The sequence below is a fragment of the Habropoda laboriosa genome, unplaced genomic scaffold, assembly GCF_001263275.1.
Source record: "Habropoda laboriosa isolate 0110345459 unplaced genomic scaffold, ASM126327v1 scaffold22, whole genome shotgun sequence".
Classification (NCBI taxonomy): Eukaryota; Metazoa; Arthropoda; class Insecta; order Hymenoptera; family Apidae; genus Habropoda; species Habropoda laboriosa.
The window spans coordinates 1,756,125-1,779,134 of record NW_017100261.1 but is presented as its reverse complement, the minus strand read 5'-3'; the positions used below and the strand labels follow the sequence as shown (position 1 = coordinate 1,779,134).

Sequence of the window (23,010 nt, the reverse complement as noted above, 5' to 3'; positions counted from 1 at the left end):
TTTGAAGATAATTAGGTGACCTGTTTCACGTGGATCATTCTGTATAATAATTTTTTTATTCCAACAAATAGTCATTATGCACTTGAACATAAGCATCTTGATAATTACTGTAATTCAAATTAAGCAGGTAATCTGAAATCCGTCAATTTGACGGATTTGCTTGTTCAGGAGTTAGCAGAACAAGCAACGTTCCACGTTCGCGATACTCTCCCCTTATGTATATCATCCTTTCTAATTAATTTGAAACACGTGACTCTAGAAGCCCGGGGATCGTTCCCTTTGTAAGCAGAGTTTTAATTACAGTTTCATGTTCACACGACGCCTACGCTAATCCATAGAGGTACGATGAAAGGTTCGAATTGACGGTAATATCCACAATTTAATGTAACAGCCGGACAATTACACGGTAACTTGGAAGAAGGAAACTTCGGCTCGCGATAAAAAGGCAACGCTTCGTTGCCCTACGCTGATTGAATCGTTATACGACCGTGGTTTTCTGTAATCTTACTATCTGCCCAAGTTACCATGAGGTTTCTGTAATTATCAACGTAATTATCAATTATCCACGGCACTATGAAACGCACGGTAACCACGAAAAGCCGCGTTAATCTTCGCTACAGCCTGTGCGTGTGTACCTAGCCTAACTAACCTTTTCCCTGCCACGATTCAAGACACGGGTAATGAAAACACCGGGTAATCAAGATGAACATTTTATTTCAACCGTGTTCGCGTATCTAGCCGCGTCCTCAAGTATTGGCTTTCGAGTCACACTCGCCCAGCCGGATTCCACCATGTTCAGGGTCGCGGAGGGAACTTTGACGCGTTTCAACGACTCTCCGATTGCACTGCGACCTTCACCTTCACGACCAATCAACCAGTCACCGAAAATGGTCATTCGGTGGCTAGCCTAACTGGAAGAGTCGCCTTTTCCAATTCTGCGTGACATCGTTATCTCGAGTGTGTCGTGTTAAATTCCACGAGGCTTCGAGAATACGATTGCAAACAAATTGTACGGCACGGTTCTGAACAGCTTCTTTTTTTTTGTTCCACTGATACGTTATCAAACCTGACCATATGCTGATTCGAGAAACACTTCGCCGATAGACTATATGCTCTCAGTAAACGTAAACGGGGAGATAACTGGCGTGAGTCATGATCAGAAATTATGAAAAGTTCTAGATTATTTCGACGCTCAATAACTATTCTCGTTACGTAAACGTCGAGAGACGATACTGGTGTTCGTATATGAAAATGTAGCCTAGCTGTTAATTATGTCACCGATTGTCACGCCTCCGGTTAGAACCAGAATCCAATTTACTCGATAAGACGGGAACTTCAGCCTCGGGATAACTTCTGCGGAATACACGAAGAAGTTTCGCTATTCTACGTGAAATCTTTCGCTGCTATTGGCGCTTTGAGAATGCCCTCGCGCCTATAGGCGTTTTGAATATTTTTTCACACTGTGACCTCCACGACTATAGGCGTTTTGAATACTTTTTCGCACTGTGACATTGGCGCCTATGAGGATTTTAAATATTTTCTAGCGCTATACTCTTGGCGCCTATAGGCGCTTTGAAAATGTGTTCGCGCTATACTACTCTTGGCGCCTATAGGCGTTTCGAATATTTTTTCACACTGTGACCTCGACGACTATAGGCGTTTTGAATACTTTTTCGCACTGTGACATTGGCGCCAATGAGGATTTTAAATATTTCCTCGCGCTATACTCTTGGCGCCTATAGGCGCTTTGAAAATGTGTTCGCGCTATACTACTCTTGGCGCCTATAGGCGTTTCGAATATTTTTTCACACTGTGACCTTGCCGCCTATAGACGTTGCGAATATTTTTTCGCGTCGTACTCCTAGCGCCATTTGACACACTTTCACCTTAATTTAATCCTTAATCATTATCCTTTAAATTAAACTTCCATCTTAATTTAACAAATGAAATGTAAAAACGATAAATTTTAATCTCAAAATTTTCAAAAAATTTAAGAATGCCAAAACAAAAGATTTCACGGCCGCGATCGATCATTTATCGTCTACCACGCGCGCTGCGTACTAAAATCTTCCGCAACGAAAGGGTTAAAGAGGAGACCAAGCAAGATGCACGTGTCAACTTTTCACGAGATCGAACGAGTGCCCGCGAAGAGTCGAGTTACTTCTCTCGCGATACGATACACGATGCTTCGTGTCTAACTCACGGAAGACCACCCATAAACCGGACAAACGAGTCGAAAGGGAACTGAATCTGGACGAGTAATTAACGCTGCAGTCGCGTTCGTCAAACACTTCGTGTGTTCTCACGACCCTTTTTCATTACACGAACAATATATAATACGTTCTACTTTCTTCTCCATTCATTCTCTCTCTCTCTCTCTCTCTCTCTCTGTTAAATATTGCACGCAAAGAATGTCCTGGATGATTAACGATGCCGCGGTACGCAACAACAGTGAACGATTTGCCGCGGCACGCTAGGAATCAAGCGTGGCAAAGTGCATACAGAGAACGTGGACAAGAAGGTAATGAGCCAATTTCATCACCGTCTCTCTAAATCGACCAATCGTAAGAAACGCTCCACGATTGGAGTAATTTTCCTCGATCGTCACGAGTACGCTCTTACACGATGAATATCATCGGAAAAATATGACGATACGTAGTAGCCTATTATCGTAACATTTCCACGTAACGTTCGTCCTTGGGGCTCACGTACGAACCGCGGACTTTCTCAGCACTGCGAATACCATTGGAATACTTGGGAAAAATCGGATAAAATAGAACGCTGAGGCAATCACGATGCACCGTAGATCGCGTACAACGATTACAGACTTATCCACTGATTGCATCTATAACAAAAAAGAAGGAAAAATCGATCGTACAAGATGGAAATAGCCAGCCAGTTCGACCGACGATCGACTTGGATACACAAAAAAAGAAAGGCCAGGCGTCGATAGTACACGAGGCAAATTAGCATGTCGCTCATTGACACCGGGGTGCATAGGTTGAAGGATCAACGGCGATGGTGGAGGCAGTCACACCCAGCTGACTAAAGTGACGTTAAGTAGGCCTTTGCATTTAACATCGTTGGCCTCCACACGTCGCCGCGTTGGCCGGCTGGATAACTCGGCTCGTTCCAGCCGTTCCACGGATCTCTCTGTGTCTGTCAGGTTTATGTGATCGGGTAATGGAACGTGGGCGAGGTCGTCCATTCTGTCTTTCCTCGCGTCTTCGAGAAGCGAACGAGGAACATACGAACGAACTAACAAACTCGTCGATGAACGCCGCCTGATGGATTCGTTCCGGTGAACGCGTGAAAATGCTTCGCGATGAACCACCAACGATCATTTGCAAACACCACTCTACACGACACGATTCACGCGACGTGTCTTCGTCTCCGGTAACGAGGAAGAATAACGAAGATATATGGAAAACGAGGATAAAAGCGTGTTCCTCGACAGAGTCGTCGTTCTTCGTGGTTTCGTTTCTACACAAAGAGAGAGAGAGAGAGAAGCTGTTAACGGTGCGATAAAATTACTGGTCAAACAAATTTAGCACACGCAGCCGTTCCAGATGCAATTTAATCACATTCTAGCCACGTTACTGAATAAGTAATTTCACCAGGCACAATGGAAATCCATAGAGGGTGAACGACCTCGTGGAGGAGTAGTGTATCGGTCTCTTCCTAGGAAAGCATTTCGTTCTCGGTGGTTTCCCCGTTTGTCAGCGTTTGATTCGCGATGACGATTGCACAAGGGTCGGTGGTGGTCGTCGTCGAGCAGAGAAAGCCCCGAAGGCAACTTCGTGAGTACACGTGGGTGGTTGGAGAGACTCGAATTAGGCTGGCTTATTGTCCCGAGTGAACGTTTAACCACGGCTCTCGGAACGATTATCAAACAGGCCCAATCCGCGTATTCGTCGTGAACGGTGTTTAGAACGGTTTTCGCGGAGCCTAAGCACAGCACAATATCTGACAATATCGATCTTTCGCCCGTTTAGACGAAGCGAAAGACTTCAAAGGTGTTGCGAGAAACATGCCGTTTATCTTCGATCTGACACGTGACAGGCTACCGAACATACAAAAAAACGGTATCGAGAACATGTAACGAAATAAAAGAGAGAGAAAAGAAGAAAAACACTGATCTAATAAAATAGCATGTAACAAGGTGAAATTTATCTCCATATGGCAATAGACACAATTCTCGAATGTGATCCTTTATAACACGTGTTTTTCACGTTCGGAAAGAATCGATAGGAAGAAAAAGGCACGGGGAACGTTAACGTATCCGTCAACGTATCTGTCGTTTCGACTTATCGAGGGCTAATTAAAATTATAAGTGACGCGATATCGGTAATCGCGATCTGGAAAAGCGGATTATAAGGCGAACACGTCGTTCAACTGGTTATCGCCTATCTTTGGAGACAGTCTAATTAATTCTCGACGTGCCTACAATTATTGCCGCGTGTCGTTAAATGAAATTGACTCGATAAGGCATGCAGTGAGACAGAGGTAGATAGAGAGAGAGAGAGAGAGAGTGTGTGAAATGGCAATTAAGCCGCTCACAGACGGTAAGCGTATCCTCTATTCAAAAAGTTTGCGAATCCCTACGAGCCTAAAAGTCAGTCGAGGCACACATCTGAGAAAAAGCACGAAAGTCGGTCTCTATTCTACGGCTCGAGCTTGGCCGAGCAATTAAAAGGAATTTAACGAGCCCCTTATCGTTCAGGCGGAGTGTGCGAGTCAGAAAATTAGTCGGACACGCTCAAGGAAGCTCATCGTTTCCGCGGCTAAGCTTAATACCTCTCTACCACGAAATCGAAGAATTCCATCGGCGATCGACCTTCCTTTCCTCCAACACTCGCACCGTTTCCCTCGCTCCAGTAAAGAAGAAAAAGAGAGAAAAGAACGGGGCGTCACGGTGAATTATAAATCGTTCGAGATGGAAATAATTAAAGTCGTTTCATTCGCGGATGCTAATGAGTCGCCGAAACGGCTTGTTGCACCTCTTAATGCAACACACACCGGCCCCGGTGTAACTCGCTCCTGTTTCGCGGACGAGCCTTTAAACAAGGTCATTCTCCACGCGATTATTACGCGTCCTTACGGTTCCCTAGGAAAATCACTGAAAACTATCTTCTCGGCGTTCAACAGCGTTTCATTGGGTTGACAACTAAGATCGCGACGAAAATTATAGGAGTAACAATTTTTAGTCGAAATATGCTCCGTTTGATTCGATAATATTTTGCCATGTTTGGGGCAATTTTTCAATTTCTCGGCAGTAGAAGTTGATCATTTTTGCTTGAAAATATGTGGACAGGTGCGTTATGACGTTCTCGAATTTGGAATAGCGTTTTCCAGCCAAGGAATGCTGTAGCGACCTGAACATAATCACTAGGAGCAGTGTCTAGGCTATACGGTGGATGAATTAGGCGTTCTCAGCCTTCGTTCGACTACAATATTTTGCACGTCGAATGCAGTGTTTCTACTCAATCCTTGGTAGCACACATTGACAGAGTCTTGTAAGACTCTCATTTTGAACTTGCGTCCGTTAGTATTTTTTGTATTACCTATAGTGTTTACCTATTCTTGTGTAATCCAATAGAAAATCTTCCCGTAAAAAAAAATATATATATGGACAAGCGTTGTCCCTCTGTAGAATAATCCCTTTTCGCAAGAATTGACGAAACGAAGTTTTCCTAATTTTTGCCTGAACACGATCAGGTTGAAATGAGTAGAATTCTGCGTCAATGGTACGACAATTTTCGACCAGCTCCCAGTAAATAACACCCCAAATCCACCACCAAACGTACAATACAGAAGGTTGCGAATTTAGCTACCGAGCTAATACAATTAAATCTACCGTCTCATTGAATCAAGAAACAATCGAATCACGTAGATATCGTAATACGAGGAAATACTTCTGCTCGATTGTACAAGCCTATTTTCACTCGATAGCTTTAATTTACCCGACAAATTACAAGCAGCCAGCAAATCGATTCGTATAAGTTGATTAGGATACCGTTTCACCGTGCATCGGCATTCGGTAATTTTCATTCCTCGTAATTCAGTTTCGAGTGGCGAGAGGCTCGATCAACGAAGAGAGCCAATTCCGAATAGTTTTGTAAGTATAAAGGATCGATATCTGCTGCCGGTAAATAGGCTACGATTAGCCGTACCTACGTGGGAGCTGTTCAAATATAACCGCGCGAAATTACTGGCCGAGATAACAGGCCGCCGCACACCGCACGGTACCGTTTTCCCCGGCACGGATTCTGCCTAGGCATCGACATATACGCGAATGTAACATGCTCGAACGGTGACCCACCTATTCGTGAGAAACTATCCCGAGAATTAAGCCTTCTCCGTCAACCTGTACGCGAACTGTCACGCGTCCACGAGACTGTGTGCGCGCGCACGCCTATCCGTTTCAGCCACGAAAAACCGCAACGAGACGCTTGCAAATTGCGTTCGTTAACCCCCTTTTGCGCCGCTATCACCGCTTCGATCTAGCTATCTCGCGCTCACAGCACACACGCGGTATTAAATCTTCGCGAAATGTCTCCGGCGTATGGGAACACCATGGCGTATATCTCTGATCTTCCCGAACGTTTCGTCGTTTTGCGAGAACTCTCGATTCTCGAAACACGATCCTCCGCTATTCACCGTGGTGAAACGAAGCGATAGACGACACGTTGATCGTCCACTTATAATTACACACGGTATTAATCGGTCGGAGAAAGATTCGCTAAGAGGCAAATATTAAAGGGAAGAAAACAGAGTGGCGATCTGTCTTTTCATCGCGTTCAGCCTGTAATATCGCGGATGTAAACATCGCGTAAAATGAGGAAAATACAGGTTGAGTTCCGGTGACCGGTGTAAGAGAGTGGCGGCCGCACGAGTGCAGAGTATTAACACGGTGCAAACTTTTCTTATCGCCGAGAATCATCGGAGTCGGTTCTTACCGAAGAGTATCACGGTCGTCGAAGAGGGGGAGGGGGGAGAGAGAATCGCTTAAGCTGCCATACACGATAATTACATTAATTTTCTTCACGCAGCATGAGCTCTCGTATAAACAAACAGAAAAACCGCGGTGCAGGATGAAACTTTAATTAGCGAATCTCTCCAGCTGGATCTGACGTTGCAGGGTGAAACAGAATGAACGCAACAAACCGATAAGAATTACCGTAACTCGTGTGTCTCGACGATATACGGAAAAACCGACGACTTTGCTGTTCGTTGAAATGGGTGTTCAAACTCACCGCACGCAGAGAGCTACCCGCCGTATACTACCGGCAAATTTTCCCACCGTTCCACGACTCTCTGTTTGCTTACCTGAAATTGAGAAGATAACAAGGTTGATAATCGATAAAATACAACGTTCGACTGGAAGAGAAAAAAATCATATTACAGGCAACTAGCAATAACTCTCTCATTCTATTTAACGATCATCGCGTTGATAAACCTAACAGCCGTTTCCCTTGAGAAGTCTAGAAAGCGTGTATCAAGCTACGAGAAATTTAGGAAAACAAACCTCAAATACCGCCAATTAATACAATCTCGTGTAAAGCGAACTTTCTATTATATTATACATTATGGATACCGAGGTTAACCGATGACCTAACATGATCGTGACCGCGATTTCTTCCCGCGGAGACTTCTTCGACCCGCCTAGCCGCGATACAGATAGCCAACCAACGAACGCGCGACCAGCTGAATTTATGCATTTGTACGACTGCTGCGCGGGGTCGAAGCGGATCTCCGTGATCTTCTCGCGTCTCGGTATCGCTCCTTAAACGGCGATCGAGCCATCGTAAAAATCTTCAACGTACCAATTCGAGCTCGGAAGACCTCGCGCCGTTCCAAGTTTCACGCTGAGAGCTTCACGGAGGACGCGAATAGCTTCGGGAGAGATATATGCAAGCTCGAGGAGTCGATTTATTCGGTTTCCGCGTCAGATATCCATACCGAGACAGAGTATTTCCTTTAATCGTATAGTCGCTCGAAGAAATACCGCGAAGACGTAAAACCAGGGATCGTGTGGCGGCACCGATTCGCTAAATGACAAGCAACGCTGCATGTAGAATCGATGAGAACAATGTTAACACGTTCCGCGATGAGAGAGAATTACAGGCTTTACCAGAACGTTGGAAGAAAATTGAAAAGAAACATGGAAATACAGTCGACCCTGTCGTAACACGGTGCAAAAATTGCGAGTGTCCTCCTTTAACACGATATTCTTTTAAACGGTTTCCATATAGCACACGGCTTCATAAACTTGGGCAACTCTCACATAGCACGAATGTTTCAACTGTTTGAGTGCCACGCAATGCGATCACGCTGTTCGCATTCGACGTCGAAAAGTGCCGCCGGATCAGGCCAGGAAGTGGAAATTCTATTCTCGTAAACGTTGCAGCAACTTTATTTTATAAAAGAATTGAACAAAAACCCGGCACATAATTAATTTTGCCTTTGTTTCGTGTTATTTCCAAACAGTCGTATTTGGTGAAACTGTCGAAAACAAAATTTTTAACATTTTTCGATATCAAATAAAAGAAGCGCGATCGCGCCACTTTTGGCATTTTTCGGTCGGATTTCTGAAATAACCCGTGGCACTCAAACGGCTAGGTAGGAATTCTTATACTATTTTATTTAAAAAATATCTGACTCTTGCTAGATCTTAAAAATACGGAAGAAATCATGCTGGTTTGCATTCGTTCTAAGTTTCGCTTAACCCTCATCCGTCCCTCCTGTCAATTTGACACACTTTTCCGGTAAAAAAATTGTATTATTCGGCTATTTGTAGAAAAAATTTTTTGTTTATTTTCTATATTTAATAAATGAATTTACAAAATTAATTATTTACCTTCTCGTTTAATTGATTCTTTACCATTGTGTCAAATTAACACCGAGGGACCTATTAAGATGCGAAACTGAGGGACGGATGAGGGTTAACACGGTTTCGTAACACCAAACGCATTCCCCTAATTTCTATTAGTTCATGGTTTCGCTTAACACCTCTTCGAAACAACACGAAACGTATTAACCGTGCTATAACAAGGTTGACTATATTTAATTATAAAAAAAATCGATATAGTTAAAATTTTTTACGCTCTAAGCTTCATTTGCATTCAAAGAATAAGTTCTTCCGATTGATGAAAGTCGTGTAACCAACTAACCAACTCAGCTCTGCACATTACTTCTAAGCCTTGCCAATTTCACGGCCTTACTATATCGCTTCCACCGACTATACCATCGCTACACGTGGCACGAGACGCGTTAATGTATTCTATCTCGAGAGGAAGAGTAACCCATTGGTGACCCAATTATCAAACGTGTTAGTTCACATAACCAAATTTTAACCAACTTTCCAAATATTCGAACCCGCATCTACTCGAATTTTCCACCAATTTCGCAAACCACGTCCTATTTCTTCCAACGACTATACCCTCGCCGCTAGAAAGAAGAAACAGAATGGAGCGCCTCGACAGTGGTTCGTACTCGTTGCTGGTGCGTTTCATGCTCGTTACGTACTGTCACGGAGCACGAAGACGGTGTAAAGCAGCAGACGGGGGATGATGTAACGCAAAAATGCACGCGCGAACGAGCACGCATTCGCGGCGAATTAGACGTCTACTAACGAGAGAGGCGCAGCAATTTGTTGCGCGTTCCACGCAAATAGCCGCGCGAATAGGTCAACCGTGTAACGCGAGCGCGGCCACCAGCCACGCAAACTCTCCCCGCGAGGGAGAAAACTTGGTAAAATCGATTTATTATCGAAAACAAGTTTGAAGGCCGAGCACGGCCCATTCGTGATTTCTCTCCTAATACTTCCCTCCCCGGCTTTCTGTTCAAACATTCGAGTGAGAGAAACGCGCGGCAGGGTTGCGCAATCATAATTAAAGCATGCCTCGGCCGGGAGAGCGCCATTAAGAGCCTCGACGTTTCACGGAGAAATTAGATTCGATGGAATTTCGTTACGTGTTTTTTTCCGGACGATGGCTGAACATCGACGACGTGTCTATAAAATTTCCTGCTTCTGAAACGTAGGTTCGATATTAGCAACTCGGGTGATTTCGAGTGGATTTCCACCTGGTACCGGAATTCACGTGTAAATTGCAGTTATCGTTTGCAGGTTTTCGTTAAATGGTTCGCCAATATTGTTGGAAGACTTTGGTTAGAGAGAATGTGCGATTTGCGTGTGACTATACTTGAATACACCAGTGACGGGCAAAAGTTTCGAATCACTTTCCCCTCGTTGCACTAATTCTCCGTCGCTTTTCACACTTTCAACGATATAGCGCACGTTTGAAAATATAGAAACGCACAATAAAAATGTTTTCAACTTCGTATAGAATACAACAAATGGTTAGAAACGTTCAACTGGTAGTCTACCTTAGCGCCAACCTCGAGGAAAGTAAATAGACTCGTCTAATTCGAGAGCATATTATCATACTTATTAATGAATTCACGGAATGGGAAAATTCAAGGCGGTAGTGTCACGCCAGCGTGCGGTAACAATTGCATAATACAACCCGGCAGCTCTTTCCGCCTCGGTTCTACCTTGTTCCGATCGAGAGAAAAAAAAATAATACTCGTTTAACGGCGCTCGCACAACTCGTGATACGCGTTTCTAATATTCAATTATATGCCGGCGCGAGACCGTTGATTATGCCGCGGAACGCGCGTACGCAACAAGGTACCGGATAATAATGCCTCCTCTTTCTGTCGGGCAATGCTCGTGCATCCGCGTCGCGTCATGCAGCCACGCAGCTCGCTTCTGCGTTTCGGCTCGCTTGCCAGTTATGCAAATGCAATTAGAGTAGCGGACAGGTGACGATCGAGCGCAGGAATGTTCGATTAATCGGACAACTTTCGGTGGAAAATAAACGAGAGGCGAAAATAACCGCGTCCGAAAAAGAAAAACGGTTCATCGAGAATCGATTCCGACCACACTGATTAATTCCCCCACGGTTCGCCTATTGAAAACGAACGATCCGCGAATCGTTATCCGTGGATTGTTAATTTTCGCGTCGAGACTCGTAGAAAGCGACAGTGACGATTACAACCTCGTGCTGATTACCACTGGCACTCGTTTTGCTTTCGAGCTTTCACCTGACTGATTAAATCGAGCTACCCTTTCGAGCCAAGTTCCGCGGGTTAGAAATTTAACGACGAAAGAGGGTGTCCAGGCGATTCGGTTTATGACACGAACGCTTGGTCAAGCTGTTTTTCAGGAATTTCATTAAAATTTTTATGTCACTGTTAACCATTAGGGTTGGTAGGCAAGGTCTAGAAATTGCTTTATGGACGTGGAAATTCTGTATTTCTGCGTAGCGCATGGAGTGTTTATGACTTGCTACTGCCCACTCTATAGTAATGGACATGTCATAAACTCGTTAGAGGGTGCACGAGCAATTCGTCGACACAGGTGCGTTCACCCTTGGGCCTGGCACTTCCGTTCACCGGCGCAACCACCTTGTTAGCTATCAAGGTGGGCAAGATACTCGAGGTCCTGGTACCCAGGGTCTGAGAAATTTAACTGTAAATCGACCAGCCGATCGATATGAAATTTTAACACGTTATTCTACATACCATTGTCTCTCGTAGGTACCAGATTTACACTTCTACCTTGAAAATTTCATATTTTTTACATCTCTTTAAATTTTGACTTACATGAATAAAAATTCTGTTTGATTCATTGTTTTGATTCTTTGTGATCTGAAATCAATTCCACTAGCGAGACATCTCTTTCTAAAGGCGCTGTCTTTACCTCTAGATGAAGCATTAAACGAACATTTAAAAAGCTACTTAAAAAATTGTTTTGCATGCTTCACAAATAGCTTAATAACAGAAAAAAGTTTGACACTGAAAAAATAAAAAAAGAATCCTGAATGCTATCGAAATTTTCATTGCGATAAGTTGGAGCGTGTGAGAAACGCGCAAAAGGTAGCGGCGATATCAAAAAGTATACGCGTTCTAACAGAGACGGTTCAAAGGTAAGAGGGTTTCGCTTATCGGGGGAAAAAGGCGGCAGTGCAGGAAGAACTAGCCGTTTGCAGAGATAGGAAATTGAAGAAGGGTAATTCAAGGTTGGAAACCGACTAGCAGAGAGAGAGAGAGAACGTTTACGGAGGCCCTCTGCGAACCTCGTTTCGACGGCGTAATCTCGCGAAATCTAGCTTCTATGCCACAGCAACTAGGTAGAGTGTACAAAAGGAAAAGGCAGCTGCACTTTTCTGGCTGGCCTGAAAAGCGCGGGGAACAATAGCTCGTGAATCGTGGCGCGACAATGCTCGCTCAGAATGCCTCTTTTTTTTCCCTCTCCGGTAACCGCGGTACGCTTTCAAGCGTCAACGTTAATGCACCGCACTTATCAAATTTTACGAACCCCGGACGAGGAGGAGATAGTGGTACCACGAATCGTGACAGGATAGTAGGCAAATATTTGCCCCGAACCGTCAAATATCGCGCCTCGAGCCATTTTTCACACCTTCGGGAGAGGAGCGTGAATAGAGGGGCTAACGTAAATTAGGAGCTGCGGCTATTCCCAGTGCCAAAAATCTTCACTTTCCTAGCGCACGAAAGAAAACAAGGAAGACGCCAGCTGTTGCGCTGTGTGAAAAGCAAGGCGAGGAACAATGCTGAGCAAACGCAATAATGATGTCACCGACTTTTGTACGCGTGTAAAAGTGAACAAACGGTCGTGACGTACGCGTCCCTCTGAGCAAACGAAGAATGCACGAACAGGGGTGGTGGAAGAAAAGTGCACACACATTTTTAATACGTGCAATATGGTTCCTGTTATTGACCTAGACCATGGTTTACGAGGCACACATTACGCCAGCATGTGTCGCGTTCATAATCGGATAGGGCACGTGCGACACCTTCGTACAATCTCACCCAGGCTGCGCGATGGAGAGTTATTAGCGAGAGACGTCACTTGGAAAACCGAGGCAACGAGCCAGGGACCGAATGATTCAAGTTGCTTCAGGAGACCTGGTTGCAACGCAAAATGCGGAAAACTTAGTTTTGGCAGTCGCTTCCAGATGATTCATTGGAAAATAACTGGGTCTAATTCGTGAAACGTGACCTTGCCGGCGTTTAAACACCGTGACACTTACGAAGCACGGATGGAATATCTAACGTTCGAAACGTAACGAGGTAGAATTTTTCAAAGGGAGCGTTAAAAGTCACGGAAGCAACGTCGAAAAAGCGAGGAAGAAAATCGAGCTGGCCTCGCCTTAAAAAGCACGATAATATCAAGGAGAGACAGAGCCGCGTACGGACATCTCTTGGCCTTTGTTCCACGCGAGAAAACCAGTTCTCTCCGAAGAGAATTTCGTCATGAAATCGATTAAACCGAAGTGAAACGGCCGCGGACCACTGTTATACCTGGAAGTGATTCGTGCCTCGTAACAATGTCAACGCGGGGGGAGAGAGAGTGACGGTGTCCCGGAACGGGTGAAACAGCTCCGCGGAATTTTTATCATCGCAGAATTAAACGACAGAAAACGCCTCGTTTTCGTATACCGTTCGTTCGTTCTCTCCAATTTAACGGCATAATCCGTTCCGTGGGACCGGTTGAAACGTTGCGGGATTGCAAATTCGCCGCGACGAATTTCGCTGGCCGGTGGCAGCAGCGCAGCTTTTCAACCGGGTTTAGACGCGTAAAGATCTCTACTGTGACGATAACGGTGGACTGTTCTTGAAGTACAATCTTGTTTCCTTTGTTTCACCGTTTCATTCGAATATAACGGTGTCTGTGTATGTATAATTCACAGGGTCGAATACGACGGAATTCTCGGTAGAGATCGATCATTTCCGAGCACGTGCTTTCGCCAAGTTTCACACCGCAAGGGTAACAATTTTCCGTGTAAAAGAGAGAAAGAGTTGCACGTGCTTTCGCGAGTATATAGGAAAGAAAGCTGGGCGCAACGATCGATATTCTCCATTAGCGAGTTACTCTTAAGTAATAAACGTTCGTAGAAGGATGGAACGTGAAAATTTGTTTACTCCGTTCGTTGCATTAATCATAGACTGCGGGTAGCCTACCTACATACGGTGGAATTGCAGCGAATAATTGCGTCATATTGCAACGAGCCATTCAGGCTCGTTTGATCCAGTATGAGACGACACGGTAATCAGGTCTCGTTATAGAATAATTAACGTCGAAAAGAAACGGTAATCCGTTTACGCACGGCGGAACGCGTGCGTTGTTATGTGTCACGTACCTAAATCGGGCTGCCCGTAGTCGGCGAGCATCGCGACGACCATTATGAGCACTCACGATCCAGCCTGGGCGAACTGTTTCACACCAAACATTGTTAAAAAAAAGAAAAAAGAAAGAGAACTAGTCGCATACGACGAATCACGTTGTTCTTTTCTTTTTCTTTTTTTTACAGCAGATTGAAGAAAAAGAGGCCCCGACACTCGACTTTTAAACTCGACTCGACTCGACGATCACGAGAATGGAGGAGAAAGAGGAGACGAAAACGCTCGACACGCTCTCCAGAGAGAAGAGCGCAACTGGTTGACCGAAAAAGGTAACCGGGACAAATTGAATATGAAAGTTAACTTCTCCAATGTAAACGATGAATCATCCGCTTAGAATAACGTGTAGGCACACATTGTCATAGAAACTTCACGTTCGATTCCACATCCCGTCTACACATACACACGTATATACCGCGTTATGTGCTCTACACACGCTCCCCTCGTTTCCATGATCGATTCAAATCGCGCACAAATGGAAACTTACATTTAAACCATTTGACAATAAACTCTCTCTCTCTCTCTCACAGACGAACGACAAATTTTACCACACTACGATCTACCATTTAAATCGATCGACTTTCAATTGACCTCCGGTGAAATGTGCGAGATTTAAAGAGATCGAACGACGCGATTTAAAAAAATCGTCTCCTCTTCTCCCCTATCGTTGCGTATTTCGTCGATGGACCGATGGAACGATCCGAAAGATAGAAAGAAGAAAAAAACAGCAACGTCGAACTCGAGGCCCCGTACCAACAAACGACTACTTGTGTCTCTCGCGTTGTCTCGCGTGCCCCGAGAATGCGGCAGCCGGAATTCCGTCGACTCGCGTCCTTGACTTTCGCGTGGAAGACGCGTAACTGGCTCGTCCCGCTCGTCCAGGATCGCGATGAACGAGATTCGTTCTACGACTGCGTGAAGCCGAGTGCGGCCTCTACGATGAATCAACCCCCTTCCCTCCTTCGAGTCGATGCACCACGCTACCCCTTCCCCTCTTGCACACCACTCGCACTCCTCTTTCACTCCACCCCGCCCAGTCACCTTAGCGATTCTTTCCCCGCCCTCGAGAAACGAGCCAACGTGGCCGTCGCGACGCCGAGCGTCCAACTGGCCAAGTTAACCCTGCATTGGGCGAAAAATTACATTTTTTTTCATCGTCACAATTTCAAGAGATATTATGTCTACCGGAAAGATCAGGAGCCAAAGATGAGTCATTCTACGGAAATGGAATCCACGAATTACCACCACGCTGGGAAGAGGTCATTGGTAACGATGGAAATTATATTGTTCGGTGAATATTAATAAATGTATTGAAAATGTGCTATTTTCTTTTAATTCAGAAACGGACATAACTTTCCGGTAGACCTGATATTTATGTAGGTGTGGCTTTTAGTTAACCCTCGTGCTCAATATTAAAATAATTGTTAGTGGTATTGCTAAATAGGGTGAAATTGACCTGTATAGGAAGTGTAAGGTAATATGTAAATAAATCCAATTTTTAGGCATATCGGATGATTTAGGAGAAATATTGAACGCATAATTATATAAAAATTACATGTTATTTCTATATAGAAAATAAATAATCCTTTTATTGTAATGGGTTTGCTTGCTGTGCTTTTGTACTCACAGGTAGTTAATGCCTAAGTTCGGTGCCGGGTCAATTTTTGCCGAACAATGCACGAGGGTTAAAAAGGACCACCCTGTGCAGTAAATAGAAGTCTTATTATCCGGATATATGAATACTGGAAATGGTCGTTATAATCCGAACTCGGTGTCGAAATCCGAGTCTGAATACTTACAGGAGTATCCGGATTTTGTATGTTAATTATTCAAATATGAAGCTTTTCAACCCCTTAACGCCAGTGCCTTACGCGTAATGTTTTTTATTTTCTTTCACTTTCCATATTGCGTTACCCATTTTATTATGGTAAAAATGTGAATTGCAGTATTACGAATAATAGGAAACTTATTTCTGTACGCCTAGATAATAATTTAAAAAACAAATGAAACTGACCATTTCTGACGCATCAAATTGAGAAAAATTTAAGTGTGTTAAGAAGTTAAAGAGCGCGAGTTTAGGTAAAGGATTAAGATTAAATTCACTGTCTTTTAGAGTATAAAGACACAAAACAGAAAAGACAAAGTGTTTCTACTTTACGTGTACCTAATTTTATAGAAGACTGTTCGACACCGATATTTAATAGATTCATCGCGAAGGTAAAGGCACGCGTCGATTTGAGAGTAAAAATATCGCGAGTTGCTCTCGAGAGTGAAATTTATCAGCATACACGATACTGAGAGTGCTGGCAGAGAATTGAACACACAACTTGAGAGTACTCTCGAGAGCAACTATGGTAAAAGACTCTCAGGTAGACTCGTACCCTAATACAAACGTATCCAAACATTCAAATACATCGCGCGGGTACCTAAATACTTATTTGAAATTATTCAAGATTCCTCGTATATCACACACGCGCACACATGCACGTAGCAACGAGTAATTGAATTTTTTCCGGGATCGATGAACCAACCGCTCGATTTTTTGTCTCAGGGTTACATCGAGGCTTTTAGGTTTTTACGCGGTCGCGCGTTCGTGTCGATGGAATCAGTCGACCGTGGAGATTTTTAGGCGTAGAGCTTTTTGACTTCCTGAAACAATATTGGACACGAACACGTCGATTTTCGACGAACGAGACACGGGGTAAAAGGTTGGCCGAGGTATTATAGTCTGTGGAAGTGATGTAGCGAGGCCGTAAAATCAATCAGGTGTCTCGTCAGTCAGCGTTTCGAGGAAGATAAGAAGATCGAGCCTCAGAGCCTTTCTATATCAACTCAGAATTGATTTCTCCCTTGCCGTATTTACAAAAATTTATGTGTGCCTTAATCATCGACAGCTGCAGGTTAATTTTTATCAATGCAGGTGTAGTTCCCATTTTTACGAATTATTATTATTACTATTATACGGGCGGAGCCCAGAAAGAAGTGCAAAAGAATACAATAGTAAGTAAATAAGAAGAGAGAAGAAAAAGAAATATTATTAAAAATCACACGCTTCATTTTAAATGTTTAAATGGAATTATTCGTTCCTAACAACTGTTCGTAAATCGGGAATTCGTTCTAACTGATCATTACGTCATTACATACTGCATGATTCCCATACAATTTAACTCCGTAGGCAAACATATTTTTTCACACTTCATAGGCAAACTGTAATTTTGTCACTGTCTTAAGCTTTCAAAAAGTCTGACAAAATTCTTAAGTTCTTATCAAAATCTCTACTAAATTATACAATTGCTCGTAAAGTGAAATGTTTCAAACTTTTTGCAATAAAAATAAAAATTTCACTTGGGTCGTCAAAGACCCAAATTACCTACGGAGGGTTAAAGTAAAAATTCCGATCCAAAAAATTCGTAGAATAGTACGAGAATTACTACTCTGAGCAAAAAACAGTAGAGGCTCGATAAAGTATAGCTTCAACGGAAGATAACAATCAGAAATTTCAGATATCGATTCACAAATGGCCATCTCTGATGCTCTACATCAACGTCGTATGGCATAACGGTTTAATTTACGACCACGCTATATATCCCTTCTACCAACTGTACGTACACTCGATTCAAGAAAGCAGACGAAACGTTCCCAAGTGGAATTACTGTTTTGGCAGAGTACAGGAAGGAGACAAGGGTGAATCTCGAAGGTAAGTGTATACGAAGGTTGCGTTCCATCTAAGGCTGGAGGTAACTCCATATCTTTTTTCTCTCTCTCTCTTTTTGGCTCTTTTAGTCACAGCCTGGGATGTCGTGTGACGCGACACTGAACAGGCATCGTGCCAACGACTGACTCGAGCAATGCGTCAAGAACGCGCGCAGGAAGCGCGTAAAACTTGACGTATCTTTGCTTCTGCTCCAACGACACGCGACATCTGGACGGAGCTTATGTTTCTCGAAGAATTTCTACAGGCAGTTTAACACGGTATGCACACACCGGTTCGTATAGGATATATTTGAGAATCGCTTCGAAAGCGGAACGATAAACGGTATGTTGCGGTGGCAAAAAGAAGGTTTTGCAAAACGGACGTTAAGTACGTTCGAGAATGATCGCGAAATAACAGAGCTCTCTCTAAAGCTTTATACACCGCGCGAAACTATAATTATCGCGTGCCACGAGGTTCGTAAGGCTAACAGCGTGTTCAATTCACAACTCTTATTCAGCTTTCCCTAAATATCACTTACGCAACACACGTACAGGCTAACTTCTACTTCGCGAAACGTGCAAGAGTCATCGTCGAATTTTTCGCGGAAATACGCTTCTGTTCTGATATAGAGACAGAGACTTCTAGAAACGTTTATTAACCCCTTTTCCACCACGTAATAATGAGTCACACTCGTGGTGTAGATTACGATCGAGATATGGGCAAGAGAAGTATATTGCACACTGGTAATAAACGTGAATTTCAATTTTGCACACGATGCTTGCCAAATAAAAAGAAAAAAAAAAAAAAAGAAATCGTAAGGTAAGGGGTTAACGTTTTAATTAGCATCGTGTGCCAATTTTATTTTCCTATCATTTGAATTAATTGAAACAGCTCGTTGTGAGTCATAACGTTGCATTACGGCCTTTTATAAAGCACCTGGCTGCTGTGTTTCGTGACTGGATTAAAAATCGCGGCATGATTAATCCATACATACACGCACGGCCTCTTAACCTCTTCAGGGACGATTTTCTTAAATTTAGACAAAAGTGATCTAATTTTTTATGTAGGTACGTATTTATATTCGTGTTAAATCGATAGCAATGAAACTGCTTTCCTTCTTGGAAGATTATGTTTTTCATAATTTCTCTATCCCGAATATCGGAATTTTTCGGAAAACCTAAACGTAGGTACACATGTGTATGTGTCGGTGTCTCTGAAGAGGTTAAGGGTCTTTTTTGACCCAAGGACCTTACGTGAACTAGACAATGAACTTCTAACACAGTGTTAAGGGAACACAAACTTGACAACAGCAAAAGTTAAAAAAATTAATTATTAAAAAAATAAGAAGGCGATGGGTCAAAAAAGACCCGAAGGATTAAACAAGCTCTATCGCTTCGCGTGGCCCTGATTCGGTAAGATTTTCGCAATGACCCTTGACACTCAAACGGTTAAACGACTCATAGATGCATAGGTGAACAATTCCATCACGATAGAAAACGTAAAAACCAATTGTACATACCCGTTTCTATTCGACGTTTGTCAATCACAAATATTGGCATTTTCGATACATATGTACCAGTGTCCCTGAAGAGGTTAACAAAAGGAAACACCCCTAAAAATGACATTAAACCAGAAAACACCCTCTCTGAATCACCCTATACCTAAAAACAAAAAGAGTCATACCGTTCTCCACCGATAAGAATCTTCGACTTTCACGAGGATCTTTCCGTTCGCCAGGATTCGTTTCGTACCGTTAAGCAGTAAAAGAAAAACACGGTAAACCAGTGACACAGAAATTGTCAAGAGACGACGAAAAGATTTAAAGAGAGAAGCGCGTGCTCGCGAAAACGCGAGCAGAAGTAAGGAACAGCAGCAGCACACCGGCCGAAGAAGTGTATTTCTCGGGCAAACTTTTCTTTCGCGGCGATTTCTAGCAGAGGGCCTTGCCACAAAGAGATCGCCATCCACACGCTGCCTTGCCGTTGCATACCGCATGATCCACGTGCGTTACCGTGGAAGGAAAGTTCCGGTTAGTCACGTACACTCTGTGTGACGCATGCGCCAATTTAAGCCCTAATAAATCGTGCGAACGACCAGCAGCCGCATGCTATTCACCGGGGCGCTAGCGGTTCTTTCGACTTTCCGTCGAAACGCGCCGCCCCGCCAGCCCCGATAATTATCTTATCTCACGAGATATACACGTACACGCATATACACAGCGTACCGAGAATGCAATTCGCGAGGAAGTCACAGAAGAGAATCGCGGAGCGTAAAGTTTCGCAACAGTGTTCCCCGGTGATAGCGGGTTGTTCGAGGAGGTGATAAAAGAGAGGCCGCCACAGGTTACGTAATCGACAATTCGATCACATGCGGGTAATTGCGTGTGTATTTGGGTATCTCTCACGTGGCAATTAGAATTTCAATGACGACGTGATTGTTTTCATTGCGCGGGAATTTGTTTACGCTTTCGTTTATACAGAGAGAAGCAAAAAGCGACCTTTAAACGATCCAATGTCGCGGAAGAGTATATGCGCGATAATGAACGTGTGCATTAACGAGTCATGGGTAATTAATGGAAATTAAATTGAAAGTGTTCGATGATTTCTGAGAACAATCAAGGGGTCGTAGGTATACGTTTCTCGATTTCAAAGAATCGATTTCTTTTTTTTTTTTGTTCACACATTTTGAAAGGTGTATATCGTAGGAATATTTTAGATCCACGACGAACTCGAAATTTGAATTATTGAAGAAGTTATAGTGGTCGAGTGAAACACTGCTCGTTACAGAACTTCAAACGCGTTTCTCTCGAAACAGTATTTGATAACTGCCTCACCTTTCATCCGATTAACTTCATCTTTCGCGTACATATTCTGAGTAAGATTCGTTATCGACTCGCGGAGGCTTTCTTTAATTAAATTAAACCATTTTTGTATAATAAAAGAAAATGTGCGGTTTTTTAAACGAAAACCTCAATTCTTTTTTATTTCTAATTATTGCCATTGCCACAATTTTTTTTCTCTAAAAAATTCCTCCACGAGCTGAGAACTATGATTCGAAAAGATGTAAAAGAAAAAACAGAAAATTTTTGTTTCTGATCACTAGCCACATTTCTAATAATTTTCAATTTTTCATTCCTCTTTTCTAGTCTCTCTATAAACATGTACGTTTATCGTACAAAAAGAATGAAACCAATCGCCCTAATCATTCACAAACATGGACCACTTTTCAGTGCCAGAAATTGAATCTCTCTAGTTCATAATTAAAACTGATTACCCACCTAATTCATCTTCACTCGTGCAAATTAGAGAATACGATGTATTTTACGTTTAACGAATAATCCCTCGATAAATGATCTATTGTATTCCAATAAGTATACAGACTAACACCAATGACAAATTAACTCGTCGTCTTCTCCAGTTAACAGGTTAAAACGAAACAGAGCACTAGATTCAATTTAAACCTGACACGAAGATTCTACATTCCATCGGATTCGTTTACCGCCGCGAGGCGATCGTTTCTATCCAAAAATAAGCTGTTTACACGAAAAGCACATGGAACGTATTGGCTCTCCTCCGTCAAAATCGAGATGTTCAGCTGTGAAATAGCATTCCGTCGTGCTTCTAAATGGAATCGCGGAGTTACGTCACACACATACGTCGCGATGACATCAAAAAGTTGACTGATCCATTGAACGCAGCAGCAGGCGAGAATTATTACACACGGACCACGAATGATACGCAGAGAAAAGGAATCTAACGATATAACTGGAAAGCATGCAAATGCTCGACACTGCTCGAAATTACGAGACGAACTATTAAACTCGTCTCGTGCATAATGAACCGAGTAGAATACAGAAATATGTACATCCGAGAGGCAAAGATCGTCGCGTTGAAAATTGCCGCGAAACGTAGAAACGGCGTGTGAAGAAAGAAAAAAGAAAAACAAAAACGAACTTGTTCTTCTTTCAGTAGGTACTCGCAATTCTGATTACAGATTTAATTATCATCGCGATTACCGAGAGTTTCGCTTTTTCTCGCCACGCTGAGAGGATCTTCCGAGGAAAAACCGACGGGGCAGGAAACGGTGATCGAAAACTGTGGCCGGTCAACGATTACGTAACGGTGTTAAAATAATTAGTACGCGTTAGATAGTACAGTGTTGCGCTTGTAATTAATGGTCACCTTGTACGGAGGCAGCTAGAATGGAACGCTGATTTCAATCGGGAATACTACCTCTTGTGGAACTTAAAACCTACGATACGAAAAGTTCCGAAGTAACGTAACTCTGAGAAGATGAGCGATCGAAATATTAACCCTTTGCACTCGAGAGGTGACTGAACGGTGACCCTTTTTCAATCTCACGTGCGAAGAATCCTCGGTATCGGTATAGTTATAGGAAATTTCTAGCTACTGTGGAAATCTCGAAAAATTCATCGACTAGAAATTGTTTAATAAACTTTTACTTATTTTTGCTTCTCTTGTGGTATTTGTAACTTTAATTGTTTAACTGCTTACCGCTTGGTAAGTAATTAATCGAGGACCTATTAAAGCTGATATTTTCCAGGACAGCAGGTCTAAGCAATGAAACAGTTCGAAATAACCAACATCTAACGAATAGTTACAAGCTTTTGTGTAATATAGAAATATATGAAATATCGAAATAAAACAGTTACATCCTTTAATATATGTGTAGTGTATATCTATGTTAGTTTTAAACAATTTCATCAATTTTATTTAGCAATCTCCGATTTGCTGCATTCCTATAAGAAACAAATCTTCGAGTGCAAAGGGTTAACTCCAGCATATTTTAGTTTTGAAAAAGAAAAAAAAATTAGGTTTAAAAATTCTCCATTATGTGTGATACCTGTAGAAACAATCTCTCAATATGAAGTCGTGATGCAAATTACACGTATCCTCGTAGCGCCAGCCGATACAGCGCAAAGGATTAAATCTGAAACGGCGCTAATACTTTCAAACTCTTCGCTTACAGTGTACAGTAATGGAAAACTTACGTCTGTCTCGTAGAAGATCGAACGCAACAAAGTTATA

The 23,010-nt window shown here is 42.9% G+C and overlaps 1 protein-coding gene across 4 annotated transcripts in view; it reads right to left on the bottom strand.

Annotated features, from left to right (window-relative positions):
* The window catches only part of LOC108572791 (caldesmon-like), a 268,746-nt gene that overhangs the window by 240,749 nt on the left and 4,987 nt on the right, over window positions 1–23,010 (bottom strand). The window contains exons 1-2 of one of the 4 annotated variants that reach the window (XM_017935079.1): window positions 15,022–15,103; window positions 14,229–14,301 (exon numbers count right to left, since the gene is read on the bottom strand). The exons of the other annotated variants lie outside the window; for them this stretch is intronic. Of the exons in view, the coding sequence (XP_017790568.1) occupies window positions 14,229–14,271 (43 nt within the window). The 5' untranslated portion in view covers window positions 14,272–14,301; window positions 15,022–15,103. Of the gene's footprint in view, window positions 1–14,228; window positions 14,302–15,021; window positions 15,104–23,010 lie in introns of those variants that run through there. 4 annotated transcript variants of the gene reach the window in all.